This window comes from Hippocampus zosterae, chromosome 2 (assembly GCF_025434085.1).
Source record: "Hippocampus zosterae strain Florida chromosome 2, ASM2543408v3, whole genome shotgun sequence".
In the NCBI taxonomy this organism is placed as follows: domain Eukaryota; kingdom Metazoa; phylum Chordata; class Actinopteri; order Syngnathiformes; family Syngnathidae; genus Hippocampus; species Hippocampus zosterae.
Genome location: NC_067452.1, coordinates 25,097,933 through 25,117,884, shown reverse-complemented (window position 1 = coordinate 25,117,884; position 19,952 = coordinate 25,097,933). Strand labels below are relative to the sequence as shown.

General features: G+C 42.2%; 1 protein-coding gene across 4 annotated transcripts; it reads left to right on the top strand.

Annotated features, from left to right (window-relative positions):
• Positions 1-1,343: 1,343 nt before the first annotated feature.
• Positions 1,344-14,851, top strand: LOC127595522 (cadherin-like protein 26). 4 transcript variants are annotated; one of them, XM_052057108.1, is made up of 18 exons: positions 1,344-1,965; positions 4,657-4,716; positions 4,796-4,888; positions 4,987-5,145; positions 5,216-5,363; positions 5,448-5,617; positions 5,718-5,846; positions 9,202-9,387; positions 9,472-9,737; positions 9,872-10,014; positions 10,102-10,323; positions 10,462-10,611; positions 12,196-12,320; positions 12,699-12,779; positions 13,163-13,231; positions 13,414-13,449; positions 13,578-13,649; positions 13,745-14,851. In XM_052057108.1, the coding sequence occupies exons 1-18, from the start codon at positions 1,834-1,836 to the stop codon at positions 13,961-13,963; spliced, it is 2,460 nt and encodes an 819-aa protein (XP_051913068.1). In that variant the 5' UTR covers positions 1,344-1,833; the 3' UTR covers positions 13,964-14,851. The 4 variants fall into 4 exon arrangements, with proteins under 4 accessions (XP_051913068.1, XP_051913066.1, XP_051913067.1 ...); XM_052057106.1 differs by having other exon boundaries at positions 10,390-10,611; positions 13,172-13,231; XM_052057107.1 differs by having other exon boundaries at positions 10,390-10,611; positions 13,163-13,219.
• The last annotated feature ends 5,101 nt before the right edge of the window (positions 14,852-19,952 follow it).

Genomic DNA, 19,952 nt, shown 5'->3' with positions numbered 1-19,952 from the left:
CTCAAGAGTTCATTGCCTGCAGGTCAGTCTTTGGAGCAATGTTTTTGAAAGATTCAAAATGAAAACCAGAGCCGGGGCTCCAATATATTCTATATTTTCTGTTTGGTTGGCTCAGGAAACTTTCTCAGGAACAAGCAATACGGCCCGGTAGTCCAGTGGTTAGCACGTCGACTTCACAGTGCAGAGGTACCGGGTTCAATTCCAGCTCTGGCCACCCTGTGTGGAGTTTGCATGCTCTCTCAGGGCCTGCGTGGGTTTTCTCTGGGTACTCCGGTTTCCTCCCGCATTCCAAAAACATGCATGACAAGCTGATCGAACACTCTAAATTGTCCCAAGGTGTGAGAGTGAACGCGGATGGTTGTTTGTCTTTATGTGCCCTGCGATTGGCTGGCAACCGCTTCAGGGTGTCCCCTGCTTACTGCCCGAAGATGACTGGGATAGGCTCCAGTACCCCCCGCGACCCTAGTGAGGATTAAGTGGTTCGGAAAAAGAATGAATGAATGAATAAATGAGGAACAAGCAAAGGGGTTGCTGGATCCACAAACAAACCAGTCAAGCAGACATAAAGTTTAACAATGTTCAACAAGTGACTCGCAACATGCATAATATATCACAGCAAGTAAAAGCTTTCATCTCTGTGAGCATAATCGTTTTACATGAGAACTATCTTAACTGATTACGTTAGTTCCTGGGTAATGTTCGTTAGGCTGGGAAATGAAACTAAACATTAGCATGCACAGATCTATGGCTGGCACCAGTTTTGTTGTCACTCAGCCATGGATGTTATTTTGTGCACTGGGTGACTGTTCGCTGTGACAACAAAACTGTTCTCACAAAGTTGGACGCATTGAATTGTCCGAGGGTGTTAACGCTGATACTTGGGCCGAGATAGTTGTGCATGGCAGCGTGTTTTGATTCATTGTGCGTTGAGGTTATTTGTTTCATTATGTGAAGGGGCGGCAAGGAAATTGAAATTAGCCAAACTGTTTCATGCACATTTGAACAGAATGGGGATTGGGGATTTATCATTAATGTTATTTATTTGCTGTTTCAGTCACCACGATGGGAATGAAACGGTGCACCTAAAAATGACAAAAAAAGGCACCTTCCATCAATTTGTAACATTCTCGCAACCTCCATTAAAAAAGGAGAAAACCAAATCCGCAAATATGCAAATCCACCAGTGCCGAACTGCGAGTACGTGGGTGTAATCATTACTGACCATTTCAATCATACGCGAGCATTATTATCTGCATATTTTTTAATTGGAGCTCATCAGAATGTCGACTCAGTCATAAAGTTGTGGCTCGTTAGTGTATGTGTTGGGGGTTAACATGGTCGGCATTCAGTTGATGGGAGGCGGCCGTGTTGAAGTGCTTCCTGAGAACCGTGCCAGATGAGCCCATCAAGTAAACTGCTGCAATCTAATTACACAGTACAGTTAAATGCTGGGACTACATGCAGCTGCTGGCTGTACAGTGTATTCTTTAAGGCTCTTGGACAACTCACAGCACACAAGCCGGGCTTCACAATCAATCTCAACTCTGTATGTGGGCTCACGGCTCTTCTTCACAAGCAGATTCAGTATTTGCGTGCTTGCAGGGTCGACTGTGATGCCGGATTGAACATAAAAATGTCACCTGAGCAACCCCGAATTGGGTACAGCTGAGCCGAGAGCATTGTTTCTCAGAAGTCAAGTAGAGCTCAGTTCACACATTTTCTCGGATAGGAAAACTTGAAACATGCATACGCCAGAACATAACTCCAACTCAAGGTGAATGTATACAGAAAGATTCCGCAATACGGTGCATGTGAACAAACACTCCTTTGTCAATGAAGTCAAGCGAAGCGACTGGCTGCCTGCAGGCTTCGTGTGCTCTCTTGTATCAACGCTGTGAACAAGACAACCACGGAGGACGTCAAGCAGGCAGTATCAGGATGTGGACCTTTTCCATGCTTGTGCTGGTAGGCATGAATTCTGCCTTTTCCCTTCTTAGAAAAGTACTGACCTCTGTGAAGTCCAACTGCGTTCAATCGCCGTGTATTTGTTCAGAAGGCTGTTCTTGCAATACAGCACTATCGTATGCAGCCTTTGTTGAAAATGTACATAGTCTCACAAATCTTAACATTTGGATTATTTCAATCAAGAGAAGAAAAACGTGTTGGGTGGATTTGCTCCATTTTATGGTTGCACTCAATGGAATCATCTGGGGCCGGTTGATTAGATTTTTTTTTGCAGTGTCCAGTTTGTTTGATGCCTAAATGTAATCTGGAAATCTGATTTCCTGCATTTGGGCAATTTCACTTCTGTGTGTGCATGACCAGCTACATTTGAATTAAAATTAACAAATTTTTATGTGAAATTCGATGACTTTCATGTCGTACTTGAACAACCCAGAATAGATGACAAGCATTTGAACTTTAACACACATGGAGGTTAAATAAATATATGATCTGTTCAAGTATGTAACAATTGTAATAAAAGTAAGATGACAAGTAAAAGACACGTATGGGGAACTGGAGAGGGAAGATGACTGAAAAAGTTACTTTGCATACAAAATGCATTTCACTTTGGCATAATAATCCATCACACAATTTACTGCTGTGAAGAGAAAAAAGTCAAAGCAATGAAAAGAGTCCTCAGCTTAAAATCTGATGGCAAATGACAGACGCTGTATCAAAAAGCTGTGCTGTGAGTCTTCAATATGTGAAAAATAAAAGAAGCTTAGATCTCACTTTGCAGTACATGTTTGAGTTATGAGCATTATTTTTAACTTATTTTAGGATGAAGACTTGCATCTCTTTCTTACATTGCAATACATTCAAATTGGGGGACTTCATTCACTTCCTCCTTTGTTTCCTCAACACGGTGGTGTTAAAAAAGAAAGGCGACACACATGTTGTGCGTTTTAATCTGATCACCGACCTCAAGCCGCCGTGTTTCAGCCTCTGAAGAGTTTTGTGACGTAAAATGCGTACTTTTCCAGAATAGTTTGGTCAAATTTCCAATTGCACAAACTATGGGGCATGTAACTTCTACAATTGAATTTTTTATGATATGTTTTTTTTCTTTCTGTGCTTAACTCTGCGACACAAAAATTAGCTTTACACTTTGGTAAAGACAATCACAAAGCATTGTGGTTGATGATTAATTAAATAATGAGCGCACATTATTACAGAATTAACCTTTGTGGGAAATGAATATGTTGGTGCAACAATATGCAACAACACTTAATTTTTTTTAATCACTGCTCAACACTGAAGCACATTGATGAAAAGGTCAGGCCATACCATATGAAAAAAAAAAAAAAACAATCCAAGCCTATCTGCAGAAGTCGTAAGGTGTGTGGCCTGTTACATCAGGCGTTAAAAACAACACAGCATTTCATGACAACACTCAAACATGGTGATGGCAGCGTGATGGGCTGGAGATGCATGCTCCTACAGGACCTGGACAACTTGCTACTTGGATTCCGGTGTCTAACGGAAAATTCTGCAAGCAAAAGTCCGACCAGCAGTTCATGTGATGACGCTCAAGTGCTGCACAATGACCTCAAATAGAAGTCTCTAAATGGCTCACAAAATGAACATTTTGATGTGGCCAAGTCAAAGTCTGGACATACAGTATATCCAATTGAGATGCTGTGTTAAAGTTAAAACAATTCTGCAAAGAATTGACAAAATTACTCAAATAAATACTCTAATTAATTCCAAACTAACTACAGACTCATCAGAAGTTATCACAAAGAATTTCAGTTCTTGTGGTCAGGGGTGGCCAGAAATTAGGTCCAGGTTTGAATTTTTCATCCCTTATATAATAATAAATCAAATCTCCTGTATTTTAGTTTTACTTGAGTTGAATTTTTGAGATGTTAAAACTGTTTTGACGATCGAAAACAGGAAATTGAGATAAATATTCAATACAGTTTGAAATTTGGATGAGGGGAAATCATATTTTAGTATCTATGATGAGGAGCAGGGATGCCCAATGAGTCGATCGCAATCGACTGGTAGCCCGAGACTGGTCTTAAGTCGATCACGAGGGGTTTGGGGGGGAAATGGAAAAAAAAAGAAAAGATTTGTGTGTGCGTGTGTGTGTGTATGTTGTTATTATTATATATCTTTGTGTACGTGCACACTGCACCCTAAGCATCCTATCAGTTTCACGTTGACCAAAATAAATACATAAATACAGTAGATAGTAATAATAATAATAAAATAATAAAAGTGGGTCACCGTTAACCTATGATGTTGCATTACCTGCATCATTGAAAGTTGTTAGCGGTCAGGAGTCTGCAATTGTAGCTTGTGATCAGAACTGTTTGCATTGTATCTTTTTTAAATAATAATTGTTCTCATTCAAAATTTGTTTCATTTACAATTCACCGATGGCTCTGGCAAAGAATGGGAAACTGGAGCACCGGTAACGGGTCGTTGACGGGAGGTTGGTTGCTAGAAAAGTAGATCTTCGGTCAAAACAATGGTTGATGAAGAGTATTATTTTATTGTTACTACCGTGAATGACAACTCTTAATGTGTCACAAATAAAGGGAACAAACTGTTGACATTTTCAGGTGCATGAATGGTTCTAAAGGTGAATTAAATGTTGAATGTTTGACTGAGGTCTGTGACATCTGGGTTCTCTTGTTCCTGTAGGCTTTAGTCACATCAGCAGTGGCCTCACAGAGAGGACACAACATCCAGCGTGACAAGCGGGTAACGTTTATGTTTTGGAGTCCTCCTGCGTGGAGCATGAATCGCTATTTGGTGTTTATCGTAAAAGTGTGTTCAACAGGAAATTTTGGTCCGATCCAAAAGAAGGTGGGTTTTGACTACAATTGAATTAGTTGAGGAAGACCCAGGGCCTTACCCGAAACTCGTATCTCAGGTGAAAACAAGATTTTGAGCAAACCAAATCAGCATACAGGTAATCAAACCCAGCAGCTAAAGGCTCAACGGTGATTCTTTTTCTCTATTTTTGCTCAGATATTCAATGACAAGACATATCAACACAATAATCACAAATATATTATAAGAGGAATGGGCGTGGACAAGGAGCCACTGGGCATCTTCTCTCTTGATGAAGGAAACGGGAAGATCTACGCCCATAAACCCATCGATAGAGAGACGCACAGCTTCTTCCACGTGAGCTCAAGCTGCATCATAAATTTACTTAACCATTACCTTTACAAGTACAACATGTATTTATTCACAGATCAAGTTTGACATTTTGGACAAACAAACAGGAAGAGCAATCGACAGAGAATTAGCATTTGATGTTGCCATAAAAGACATCAATGACAATGCACCAAAAATTTTTCTTCCCCAAATGAGCGCTGATGTAAGGGAGGACACAGTCGAGGGTGAGTTTCGGCCTCAAGTCGTTGAACACTCATATTACAGTAATTACATTCATATTATATTTATCTGGGGTTTTTTTTGCCAAGGCTACCTGCCAATTAGGATGGAGGTGATCGACCCTGATCAAGAGAACAGCCCAAACTCGACAGTTACCCTGAGTGTGGTATCTCAGTCACCGCAGGTTCCGAAAATTGACTTACACCAGATTGATCCCCGAATGGCTCAACTTACATTTAAAGGGTGTTTTGACTATGATGTATGTGTCACCGTTTTTTTTTCTTCGACATAGACACATGTTAGGATTTGTCCAAGTGACATATGTAATGTCATGTTAATCATTGTAATTGTCATTTCAGAAGCTCAATATATATGAAGTAATTCTTCAAGCGAAAGATCATGGAAAACCCTCCCTATCGTCCACCGCTGTTGTCACTTTCAATATTATCGACACCAACAGTCATCCACCAATGTTCAAAGCAAGGAAGGTAAGCGTTCAAGAGTTAAAAAGTTAGAGTTACTAATTATCTTTCTCCTCTGGAACTCAATGTTGGCAGACACTTTTTTTTCTCTGCTCCCTCCCTGTCTTATCTACCTTGGCTTGATGATTTCTGTCTTGCATGGTCTTTTGTGCAAAATGACCAACTTCGCTCCGAAATCCATCCATCGCATTAATTTCCGATCCGCTTCATCCTCACAAGGGTCACGGGGGGGTGCTGGAGCCAATCCCAGCCGTCTTCAGGCAGTAGGCGGGGGACACCCTGAACCGGTTGCCAGCCAATCGCAGGGCACATAAAGACAAACAACCATCCGCGTTCACTCTCACACCTTGGGACAATTTAGAGTGTTCGATCAGCTTGTCATGCATGTTTTTGGAATGCGGGAGGAAACCGGAGTACCCAGAGAAAACCCACGCAGGCCCTGAGAGAGCATGCAAACTCCACACAGGGTGGCCAGAGCTGGAACGGAACAGGGTACCACTACACTGTGAGGTCGACGTGCAAACCACTGTATCACCGGGCCGGCTCCGAAATCTAAAAAGAATATTGGGTAAAGCCTTGCCGTCACGGTGAACCCACCTGTCCTGATGGATTATTTGCGGAATACACAATAGATGCTGGGAGAAGTGGAGGACTGTCTTTCCGATGAGGATGTTGACAATGCCAACGTATTTCGAATCACAGACATTATGCTGTTTAGAGTGGGTAGTTTCCTGATTTATCCCAAAATTCAGATAATATTGCGCTTCCCATGTGCATCTTCTTTTTTGTGCCGGGGCAAGTCTCGTTCACCATGTCTGAGAATTAGGCAGACCACGCAATGTCATGCTGGGTGCCCCAGTGGCACATGGGCATTTCTTTTTGTTACACATCCCTGGCCACCTGACATTTTTGTGACAAAAGCTAAAATTTACACCAGCTAAAAAAAAAACAGGTAAATGTTCTGGCACAGGTAGTGTAATGCAATTGTGGTATTTGGATAGAGTCAGAGGCAAACAGTGGGCTGCGGTACAGGGCGAGGGGGATAGGTTTGTGTCACCACAGAGACGAACAGTGGTGGTGGAAGGCGGCCTCAGAGTGCCCGCTTTACAGCGCTGATCTGTAATCGCCCTGGCCAACTTCACATCATCCACCTGTAGAGGTTAGCCTGCAGTTCCTTATAAATAAATGTATTTATGGCCTGTGGGACTCAAGAGGCAGCTGATGGGTACTGGTACCAGCTTCAGCAGTCGCCGAGGGAAAACCTCGGGTGTAGGAAGAGTTCGATGAGGCCATGGAAGCTGACTTCCAGATGGCTTTGGGGAAATTCTGGTCCACCATCTCATAATTGGTGATGAGTCGTTGTGGAGGAATTTTGGACAACTATTCTTCACAGAATTACTTCAACTCCACCATATTGTCTAGCATGAAATGACCGTTTAAGGTCACAGCACAGCATTTCAATTGGCTTCAATCTGGAATATTGACTTTGCCGCTCCAAAACATTAATTTTATTTTTTGAGCCATTCAGAGGTGGACTTGTTGGTGTGTTTCGGATTGTTGTCTTGCTGCATAATCCAAGAGCACATGAGTTTCATCTTCCGAACCGCTTGATCCTCACTAGGGTCGCGGGGGATGCTGGAGCCTATCCCAGCTGTCTCCGGGCAGTAGGCGGGGGACACCCTGAATCGGTTGCCAGCCAATCGCAGGGCACACAGAGACGAACAACCATCCACGCTCACACCTAGGAACAATTTACAGTGGTCAATCAGCCTGCCACGCATGTTTTTGGAATGTGGGAGGAAACCGGAGAACCCGGAGAAAACCCATGCAGGCCCGGGGAGAACATGCAAACTCCACACAGGGAGGCCGGAGCTGGAATCGAACCCGGTACCTCTGCACTGTGAAGCCGACGTGCTAACCACTGGACTACCAGGCCGCCCGCGCATGAGTTTGAGAGTGCAAATTGACTGTCGGATGTTCTCCTTCAGGATTTTCTGGGAGACAGCAGAGTTCATTGTCCTATCAATCACAACAAATTGTCCTGGTCCTGATTTAGCAAAGCAGCCACAGACCATTACACCATTACACTCCTTCACTGTTGGCATAATGTTCTTTTTATCAAATGCTGTGCCATTTTTTTACCCCAGACATAACAGGGTGCACATCTTCCAAAAAGTTCAATTTTTGACACATTCGTCCACAGAATGTTTTTCCAAAACTCTTGAGGATCATCAAGATGTGTTTTGGCAAATTTGAGACACACCTTTGTGTTCATTTTGGACAGCAGTGGCAAGGGAACCCAGATGTTTGGAACTCTCCAATGGATGCCATTTTGGCCTTTGTCTTTCTTATGGTAGATTCGTGAACACTAACCTGAACTGAGGTTGAGCGTTCTTTGGATGTTGTTATAGGTTTATTTGCGGACTCCTGGATGAGTCGTTGTGACACTCTTAGTGTAAACCACTACTGTGACTGTTTGACACCGTTACCAGTTTTCTCCATTCATGGGTAATGGCTTTGACAGTGGTTTGCTAGAGCCCCAGAGTCTTGGAAATGGCTTTTCCAGACTGTTAGATTTCAATCATTTTTTTTCCATTTTCTTCTTGAACTTCTTTGGATCGTGGCATGACACGTTTATTTCTTGAGCTCTTGTAGCCTGCTTCACTTAAAAAGTGAAAGTGTTGTGGATGATAAATATACAAACAACAGAGAAATCAGGAACAGGGCAAATACTTTTTCACGGCAATGTATATACCCCTGCCACACCTTAGTTATTGGATCAGAAATTTGCGAGGTAATATCCACAAGGTCATTTCCATGGCAACATGATGTCATGAGTCATCAGGCGGCAGAGACGAATGGGTCGGAGATGAGCGGAAGTGATGACTACAGGCTTACACATACAGAAGCATGACTCACTTAAGATACACGCACATTACCTCCTCCTACGCAACGCCTTCCAAGATTCCTCTCCCTCTTACGGTCGTTTGTCACTGTGCAATGTGGTAGGCAGCTAATTGTGGCTGTTCCTCAGTGTCTGGGCTGCGTCATCTCCCTTTACTGACACCCCTTTCCATGTGTGCAAGTGTTTGAGTTTTGTTGAAACAGGTATTTATTATGTTACAGGGGTTTGATGAGGTGTTTTTTTCCTCACCCTACACTGTGCACCCTCCTCACAGGAGCATAGTTTGGGTCTTGTCCTCCCCCCTGTTAGGTGTCACTGTCTTTTTATGTTCCTTGGGTGGGTTGAAACTGTGAAGTGAATTTTGTTGCTCTGTGGTTGTAATGTGCAAGTACAATAAAAATTGTGGTATCCATGGTAAGCCATGTTGCTAAACATGAAAATCGTCCTCCGGTGCAGTATCAGGTTGAAATTCCAGAAATGGTGACAAGGGAGAATTTTTTAAGGCTTGCTATAGAGGACAAAGACACTCCAAATACCCCCGGTTGGCGAGCCAAATACTTCATCATCAAAGGAAATGAGGAAAACAATTACAAAATTGAAACTGACCCTGACACTAATGAGGGTGTTCTGAGTGTCGTCAAGGTAATTTTATCGCACCCATACCTCACAATTCCTCATTCAACAGTGGCTGTACTAGATCTGACTTTGTAATTGTGTGTCCTCTAGGGGAAAGATTTCGAGGAATCCGCTTTTATTAACCTTCAGATTGGAGTTGAGAATGAGGAGCCTTTATTTGTATGTAAAGATGCAGCACCCAAAATCAAAGGCATCTCTGACTCAATTAACGTCACAATCAAAGTGATTGATGTCAACGACCCACCTCAGTTTGACAAAGAGTCGGTTGACATCTATGAGAAGGAAGAGGAGGAGCCAGGAAAGTTGCTATACACTCCAAAGGTTCATGACGTTGATTCGGATGTTTCCAAAATTAGGTTGGTCTTAAACAATCAGACACCATTGCACTTTCAAGTTGTTGTTGTTTTAACTGCTCGTTGTCATTGCTGATATCTTGCTTCATGATATGGTATGGCTGGGTGAATACTCTTTTCTTTTTTTTTCCTTCTAGTTTTGTCTTGTTAGATGATCCTGCTGATTGGGTGAGCGTTGATAAAAAAACAGGACACCTAAGAACCACTGGGAAGATGGACAGAGAGTCACCCTTTGTTCACGATGACATTTACAAAATAGTGATTGCTGCAGTCGATGATGGTATGAAGGAAATACAAACTACTCTTATTTGGTCTTTGGTGAAAACAAACAAAAAAAAGTGCAATGTTTTTTCTTGTCGTTACCAAGGTGAGCCTCCAGCCTCAGGCACGAGTAGCATCTTGGTTCACCTTCTGGATATTAATGATAACAAGCCAAAGCTGAGATATAATAGTGTTACAATGTGTGGAAACAAAGTCATGCTTGCTGCAAAAGATCAGGACTTGCATCCTTACGGCGGGCCCTACACCGTCTCACTCAAGAGTGATGATGCAACCCAATTACAGCGATGGAAAGTGGACCCTACCACAGGTAAACATCTATTGTTCCGTTCCAGTTTACAAACCACCAAATACTTTGCTTTGCATCCTGCACCAGGTGAGGAGGTTGGGCTAGTTAGCCTGAAGACACTTGCCTACGGCAATTACTCAGTGCCCCTTGTGATTGAAGACCAACAGGGCTTAAGCGGAGAGGATACTGTCATCGTAAGTGTGTGTGACTGCGAAGGAGGAAACGTGTGTCGCCATAAGCAGCCACTCTCAACAAGTCTGGGACCAGCCAGCATTGGACTGATTCTTGCAGCACTGCTCTTATTTTTATGTGAGTACTTTCATATTTGGCTCCAACTGTGCTAAAAAAAATAATAATAATTAAAAATCAGTCAAAGAATCAGAATGGAACACTATAATAGTCTTTCAAAAAGAAGAGCCACTTAAAAAAAGTCACCGACTGGAAGTACAGTAAGATAAGATAAGATATCCTTTATTTGTCCCACAGTGGGGAAATTTACAGCCTCCAGCAGCAAGAATGTATGTAGAAAGAAGAAGAGAAAAAAAAAACAACAACAAACATCTTTCAATTAAATACAATATGAACACAAATGGATAAATCGCAGTACTATTTACAATTTACCTTCACATCATTTAATTATTATTATTATTATGATTGTTATTTTTTATTCATCAGCCTGACAGCAGTCGGTAGGAACGAGCGTCGGTATCTCTCCTTCTTGCAGCGCGGGTCTAACAGTCTCTGGCTGAAGGAGCTACCAAGTGCTGTCAGGGCGGGCTGGAGGGGGTGGGAGGGACTGGCCACAGCTGCATTTCGAGTTACAAGTTGAATTATTTAATTAGTTTTCCCAAATTAAGTGACGTCAAATATCATTAATCTAGTTCACTCCCCGCCAAAAACATAAATGTAAAGAAATACATTGGTTTTATAAGTATAATTACAAGTCACACAAAAACACATGCAGCATATTGATCAACGATTTGCTGGAGTCAGGATGTGCCCCGCCTACTGCATGAAGACAACTTGGATCGGCTGTGGCAAGCCCACGGCCCTTGTGAGAATAAACACATGAGAAAAAGGATGGATAAACACACATTTTAGTATTTGTGTAATGCAAGCCTCTGAGAGCCTTGGCTTAGTAAATGATGTCAGGAGCTTAGATTCCAACTGGAGTTGGGCAGTTAGGTCAGGTTTCGTGTATATAGGACACACTTTGTTTCCCTCAGTCCCATAAATCAGTCAGGGGATCGGGTTCAAAAAGAAACCCGGCTGTTCATGTTAAACTTGAAAATCCATCCATCCATTTTTGAATTTAATTCTACACCTTAGAAAAGGTTTAAAGAAGGTATGACTGTCTTCTCATGCACAAAGCATGGGAAAGAAAGGCTTTCTTAGAAGATGAGCGTCAGAGTTCTGACCTCAACCCTACAAACCTTTACGATAAGCTGGAACAGAGAATGTGAGCCAGGCCCTCTTCGAACATCATTCGAACATCATTCACAGCTAACCTCACAGATGTTCTTTCTGGATTACTAAATAAAGAATTTCACAGACACACAGAAATCTGTTATTTCTTTATTTCTTGGTTTTGGATTCTTCAAGTGTTCATACATGGCTCTTTTGACAGTTAGTTCTTTAAAATCCTCTGTTGCATCATTTCTAACCAAGAAAAATGAAAAGGACTGAATTTTCAAAACAAGTTATGGAAATATGCAATATGCCACCGAGCAGTGTCAATGTGTCCACAAGGCTCCCTCGTATAGGAAATCCCTGATGCTGGCACTGCATAGGGTCTCATCATCCAACCGGGTTGATTTGAGGGGCATTGGTACGGCTGAGCAACATATCCTTGGAATACAGGAAATGCAGACTGTTTGCCTTTTGTCTTTGCAGTAATCTTCTTTATCTTGGTGTGCGAATGTGGGAAACAGTTCAAGCACTTATCCGAGGTCCAACAAGATGAGGGTCAACAGACCCTAATCAAGTACAACCAAGAAGCAGGAGGCGCAGAATGCAAGGTGTGCGTTGCAGGGTTTGGCGACAATTACATTTGAGTGTACTGTGGCTTCTCGGTCATCATGCACAATATTTGAATAGAGGCAACTGACTGGGCTGTTCTTAGTTGATGACGGCGGTTCAACTTCAGGTCAAAAGGCTTCTTCACTTCACGCATAGCACTACAGAAGAGGTCCAGATTCAGTAGTTAATTTGCATCTCCAAAATAAGGTGAATTCCCTGGAAAAAAAAATAGCATCTAAACTAAGAACATAACAGAGCCGTTTTGGAATGAAAATAGAAAAAAGTTGCCTTGATTCAACTTTTGCCAACAGCTACTTTCTGTGTAAGCATACTGTTTGTGGCATTGAGTCACTTATTTGATGATGTACCTCTGCTAGACGGTGCCACCTTTGCTGCTGACACATTCAAAGGAGTTAGATACAACTGTGAGAAATGGGCTGAAGCAGAGAACGATGCAGGTATTGGCTCATCTCGCTTTACTTTTTACTAGAAGCTGAGCCCCCAATTATCGAGGGGGCTAACAATTCACAGTTTTGTACTGTCGGGAATTTGGATCCCAGCTTCCTCAGTTATGCTATGGAGGACATCATCAAAATGTAATATGTATTTTACTCATATACAAAACTTTTTTTCATGACAGTTGAACACTTTGTGAATATGTTTAACCCCAAATGAAAACACAGAGCTGAATAATGGCTTGCGGGGAAACAAATAGTTCACTATCACCACACCACTTCTTCTCAAATATTTGCCATATTCAATCACTCCACCACAGAAATATATGTCACATGTGTCATTTGTCGATACTTGGTTGAATTGATGATTTGCACTTTTCATCGAGATGGCTAAGGTGGCTCCAGTAATGATTGAAGAATTGGATACTTACAACTCAGGGATGGTGAGTAACAAGGTAAGACTAGTTCTAACACTGACCAATATTCGGAACTGTCATAACCACCCCACCCACCCTCAGATTTTAAGAAAACATAAAACTGCACATCAGGCCCCCCAAAAACAAAGGGGAAAACCAGTTGAGTGAAGACTGAATTGAAGACTGAATCGCTGAATTATTGTTACTTCCCTTTATTTCAGTACTCTGCATGGTCTGCAAACATGAACACATATCAGGTAAGTGTGACAATAAAAAGAATTTAAGGCCTCTTGGGCACAAATTATGATTATGTTGGTCTGAATACATTTTTGAAGTTTATGTTCCCATATTGCGCATGCAACAATTAATTCCCTTTTATGATCAGGGAGGCTCGTTGAAGTATCAGCAGGCAAGGAGCTTGTTGTCCAATCGCAACATTTCAGATTACCTCAACAGGGTAAAAGACACATTTGCATCACATCATGCTACAGATTCACAAGCCAGATGAGGACCCACACTGTAAAAACGGCATTTTAATGTGTGCGCCCACAGAGACTGCATGAGATTGACGGAAACCCTGTGGACCACCCAGAGTACCAACCACATAAGTACATGTACGAGGAAGAAGAGAGCGGGTGTCAGTCACTGGAGGGACTGTCCTTCAGCGGCTGTGGAGAAGACTTCCTGTTTATGAATGATTTGGGACCAAAGTTTAAGCACTTTGGCAGCATCTGCAACCAGCTCATGCAGGAAAAAGGCACACACGTTTAAAAAGGGCAACACTGGATACTTACTGTATTTGTTTCAGGCGATTACTGGCAGTGTGGGCCAATCGCAATGTTGCTGCCTGGGGGTGGGGGAGATGAATGTCACGGGGAGTGCTGGGAAGCTGGGTGCCGGTCGCTGTCAACATGCATCCGTCGTCTGTTTTGCTGTACGTTTTTCCAAACAAGGAACCACACATAACATTTCTTTGGTGTGTAGGGTGGTGTTTTATTTGTTTTATTGGCAGGCCAAATATGTTTGAGAGCCCCTTGGAAAGTATTTGTCGGCAGGGGGGGTCGGGTGGGTGTGTTGTTGGGGGGTTGCTGTGGACGCGCCACCCACCCCTACCTCAGGTGGTGCCAGGGGGGCACTGCCCCCTTGAACACCCCCAAAACAGCACAAGTTGTTTTGTTAATTTCATTTGCTTCGGCTTTGTTCTGAAATGAGTTTGTTTATCCACGAAAAAGAATACGAATGACACTTTTTGCATGGGCCTCTACTTGATTTGCATGAGAACGAATTGAATTGCTTGCTTTTTTGTTTTACTTAGGGTACATTTGACTTTATATTATTTCTATGTTGCTTCACAGCACAGCATTATTTTAAAACATTCACAGTATTTGGAAAAGAAGGCACATGTAACTTGGAAATATATTACGGTTCATTCTGACAGTACAATTTACATCACTACGGTACTATTGTCTGGCGACCACACTGAAAAAAACATGTGTTGAATATACTCACTTTCATTTTGGCAAGTGGTTGCACAAAATAAAATCATCTGGTGCCAGATCCATTTTTAAGTAGGTTTATAGAGAACATAAAGCATGTATCAGAGGCCTTTTAATAACCTGTTGACACTGTCTTGTTCACTATGCAAAAGCACTTGCCAAACCTATCAGTTGTTGTGTGTTCCATGATAATATAACAACTCATATTTTAAATATGTGTTAATTCCTTTTGACACTGGCATGCAACAAGCCCAACCAAAGGATTATGATATGAATTGCAGAATTGGGTGAGGTCCTGGAAGATGCACAGGTTCCATCTTAAGGTACCCATGCGAGAAGAAGAAAAGCTTGAAATTCATTCAGTGCACCTGACCCAAATCATGAATTCATTTTAAAAAATAACATCAAGAGCTGTGTGTGTGAAAGAGACGCATTAGATTGATGTCTGCGTCATGCCATTTGGATATGTGATGGGAAAAAAAAAATCTTTTGAAGAATGTTGTCTCCTTGAACTCAGAGCTTTGTTGAATTAGGGGCCTCGGAGGAATTAACGTAGACAACACCATAACTGGAGAAATTATGAAGACTTTCAACATCAGTCTTTTCTAATCTTGGTAAGAATGACAGTCTTCAAGGACTGGACAAATATGTGTGTGTGTGTGTGTGTGTGTGTGTGTGCCTGCGTGCGTGCGTGCGTGCGTGTGTGCGTGTGTGTGTGTGTGTGTGTGTGTGGCTCAGGCATCTGATTAGGCTGCCACTTGGAGGCCTCCCTGGTGAGGTGTTCCGAGCATACCTCACCGGCAAAGAGGCCGTGGGGACGATTTAGGACACGCTGGAGAGACCATGTCTCACAGCTGGCCTAGGAATGCCTTGGGATCGCCGGGATGAGCAATAAGAAGTAGCTGGGGAGAGGCAAGTCTGGGCTTCCCTGCTAAAGTTATTGCCCTAGCGACCTGACCCTGAATAAGCGGTAGAAAATAGATAGATAGATAGATAGATAGATAGATAGATAGATAGATAGATAGATAGATAGATAGATAGATAGATAGATAGATAGATAGATAGATAGATAGATAGATAGATAGATAGATAGATAGATAGATAGATAGATAGATAGATAGATAGATAGATAGATAGATAGATAGATAGACAATACCATATTTAAAAAAAAACGATACGCAAAGTACTGCGGGTGGGTCAACGTAAAAACCGTAATTGAATAATCGTGTGTTGATTTCAAAGTGAAATTCTTGCAGTGTTTGGGAAGGCAATGGAATGCTGCCGAAAAAAAATGGATTATTGATTCCTTTACGATTGATTTTTTTTCTCCAGCGTTCAGACACTCTTTCACTTGCCCGCTATTTTTGCCATTCAAAGTTGAATGTTCTCCGCTTTCATGCTCCTCAACTCAAGTCAGACGTCTTTGAAAAGTGGATTCGATCACACAAGTACTTAAATCTGGTTTTTAACGTGCTAACAGTCAATTTTAGGTTAGCTTGGCAATTAGAATGGTTTCTCACCTTTTTAGAACGATACTTGCCAGAAATAATCTTCGGAGCGACTCCGCAACGTGTTTGGCTGTAGCAATCGCCGGCTGAACACCCTGCTAGCTAGCTTATTTTTATTTATTTTATTGGGACAGTGCACATTAATCAACACGACAGTGTAAATGCGCCGGACTTAGCATTTCAGCTGAAGTGCCAAGGCAGGTTTCTTAACATAAAATAACAAAATAATATAATGCTATACATAACATAAAACACAGACAGTCATGCAATATTCGCCACTTTTCCTGTATACACTTTGTTGTTTGTGGAGCTGGTGCAGCGTAGGTAGCACCGAGTTGTTCCTAAATCTCTGACACCCACCAGTGTATTACTTCTATATTAACGTTTGCAGTAAATCTTTTTTTTAAATGTTCTTTGGCATTATTTTATGTACAGTCCATGTTAATCGAAAGAGAATCAAATTTCACATTTCAGAGTGTTATAATGATTCGTAACAAAAGGCATACTGCACAAATCAATGTATTTAGTTTTGTAACGGAGAGTGACATAGTGACTAAGTTGATAACCTGATGTTAAGTCCAAACATGACAACTGCATTTGAAAGTGCGAGTTATTTTCTCTATCTTCATGTGCATTTTTCTTAAAACATCACAATGGGTAAAAACTGCACTCTCGCAATGTTGAATGTGTCACCGAGACAAATTTATCCTCTACTGCCGTCAAGTGGTTGACTAAATAAACAACGCCATGATTTCAATACAGAGTCAGTCAAGTCAACAGTATTTAGAGGAGTAAATGAGCTGTCTTTAAACGGCTGATCAAACATAAAAAATGAGTAAGAAACAGAATCATCAGTTAATTAGCCAAAAACCGGGCTGCAATGAACAATAGGTGTTATTTTCTGCTAAACCAAGAAATGCAGCTGGAAAAGGACGTGAATACTCATCTCTCTCATAGTTTGTCTTTGGAACGGTGGCCTTTCTTCTCTCACAACATACTGTACATACGTGAAATATTGAAAGAGGACCAAACAGAGTTATTAAAAAATAATTTTAAGAAACTAATAAAAGAGGGCTGGTTTTATATAGCCTTTCCCTATACAGTAATTTTCTTTCTGGTCCTCTGAGACAAAATACTTCCTTTCTAGTCCATGTTAATTGTGGTACATACCATGTCACCAAACAGCAGTGCCAACTTGTCAGCCTTCAACAAGTGATGCTAATTACAGTACACACCTTGGTTTAAAATGTCTCTATGGCCTCTAATTAATTTCTTGGGGAACTATCATTTTCGTTCAGACCCGTTTGTTTAAAAGTACTGTATATATATATATATATATATATATATATATATATATATACACTGTATATATATATATAGCGGCCCGGTAGTCCAGTGGTTATCACATCGGCTTCACAGTGCAGAGGTACCGGGTTCGATTCCAGCTCCGGCCTCCCTGTGTGGAGTTTGCATGTTCTCCCCGGGCCTGCGTGGGTTTTCTCCGGGTGCTCCGGTTTCCTCCCACATTCCAAAAACATGCATGGCAGGCTGATTGAACACTCTAAATTGTCCTTAGGTGTGGGTGTGAGCGTTTGTCTATGTGTGCCCTGCGATTGGCTGGCAACCGATTCAGGGTGTCCCCCGCCTACTGCCCGGAGACAGCTGGGATAGGCTCCAGCACCCCCCGCGACGCTAGTGAGGATCAAGCGGTACGGAAGATGAATGAATGAATATATATATATATATATATATATAATATATATATATATATATATATTTAGAGAGAGAGAGAGAGAGAGAGAGAGAGAGAGAGAGAGAGAGAAACCAAAAATTCAAAAGCAATGTCTTTCATTGGGTCAATTTTCATTAGTTTTTATATTTAATATTCTTTTTGTCTCATCAAAGTTATTTTTGTGACAACAGTTGGCAAACACGTTTTCTCCACATGTGTTTGTAATCCTAAATAATCAAGTCAAGTCAAGTCAACAGTATTTATAGAGCACTTTCAAACAGCCATCGCTGCATACAAAGTGCTGTCCATGGAGCAGTTTAACATGCACAATAAACAGTAAGACAAATCGGTAATAAAGGCAGTAGAAAGCACCAAACAGTAAAACCAAGAACAAAACTAAGTCATGCTGAGTCGAATGCCAAGGAATATAAGTGAGTTTTGAAGAGGGTTTTGAAGATGGGCAGCGAGGAGCCTTGCCGAATGTTCAGTGGGAGGTCGTTCCAGAGAGAGGGACCAGAAACAGAAAAGGCTCAATCCCCTCTGAGCCTCAGTTTAGTCCTTGGTACTCCTAATAATGTCTGGTCCACAGACCTCAGGCGCCGGGCAGGTGTGTAAGGGGGGGATGAGCTCGGAGAGGTAAGGTGGCGTGAGATTATTCAGAGATTTGAAAACAAATAGGAGGATCTTGAAAATAACTCTAAAATGAATGGGGAGCCAGTGAAGGGATGGCAGAGTAGGAGTTATGTGCTCCCTCTTACGAGTACCAGTCAAGAGGCGAGCAGCGGCATTCTGGACCAGCTGAAGGCGCTTAATGGAGGGAGGACTGGCTGACTCCAAAGTAAAGGGCATTGCAGTAATCAAGGCGGGATGTGACAAAGGCATGAATTACTGTCTCAAAGTGTTCATGTGAGAGGAGAGGTTTTATTTTGGCCAGCTGTCTAAGGTGAAAGAAGCTGGATTTAACAACGGCACCAATTTGCCGATCGAGTTTGAAATCACTGTCCAGTTTAAGGCCCAAGTTTGAGACTGTTGACTTAAGATAAGGAGACAGGAGGCCCAAGTCTACAGGATGGAATGTATAAGGGCCACTGGGACCAAACAATATCACCTCTGTCTTCTTTTCGTTGAATTTCAAGAAATTTTGTGCCATCCAGGTTTTGATTTCTTCCAGACAGGATAGGAGTGGCCTTAATGAGAAGGCGTCTTTCTTGCTCAGTGGGACATAGATCTGGCAGTCATCTGCCTAGCAGTGGAAGGGAATACCATGTTTCCTTAAGATGGAACCCAATGGGAGCAGATACAGCGGGAACCGCAGAGGCCCCAGAATTGAGCCCTGTGGAACACCACATGACAGGGGAGCAGTGCGTGACTCAGAGCACCCAAGGCTGACACAAAAGGTTCTGTCAGCTAGATAGGACCACTCGAGAGCACTGCCGCCAATGCCCACCAAGTGCTGCAAACGAGTCAGCAGAATACTGTGATCCACTGTATCAAATGCTGCAGTTAAGTCAAATAAAACTAGACACACGTTGTCTCCAGAGTCATTTGTCAGGAGGATGTTATTAGAAACGCGTAACAGGGCTGACTCTGTGCTATGCATCGTCTTGAAACCTGACTGGAAGACCTTCAAGATGTTATGTTCATCCAAGAAAAGTTTCTACTGCATGTGCACCACTTATTCCAGAATTTTGGAAATGAAAGGCAGTTTGGAAATGGGCCTGACACTTGACAGCACATCTGGATCACGACCAGGTTTCTTGATCAAGGTTTGGACCACAGCATGTTTAAACTGTTGGGGAACTACACCAGAAGAGAGGCTGCTGTTGATGATATCCAAGACCGATGCGCCAACACTCGGGAGAACCTCCTCAAAGAAGTGCGGGGGAAGAGAGTCGCAAGGGGAGCCAGATGATTTCGTCTGGCAAACTACTGTACATCCTCCAAAAGCGCCAAGGACACAGTTTCAAAAGAATTTAGTACAGCTGAACATGGAACATGGACAGAGGGGTCAGATGCGGTATTTG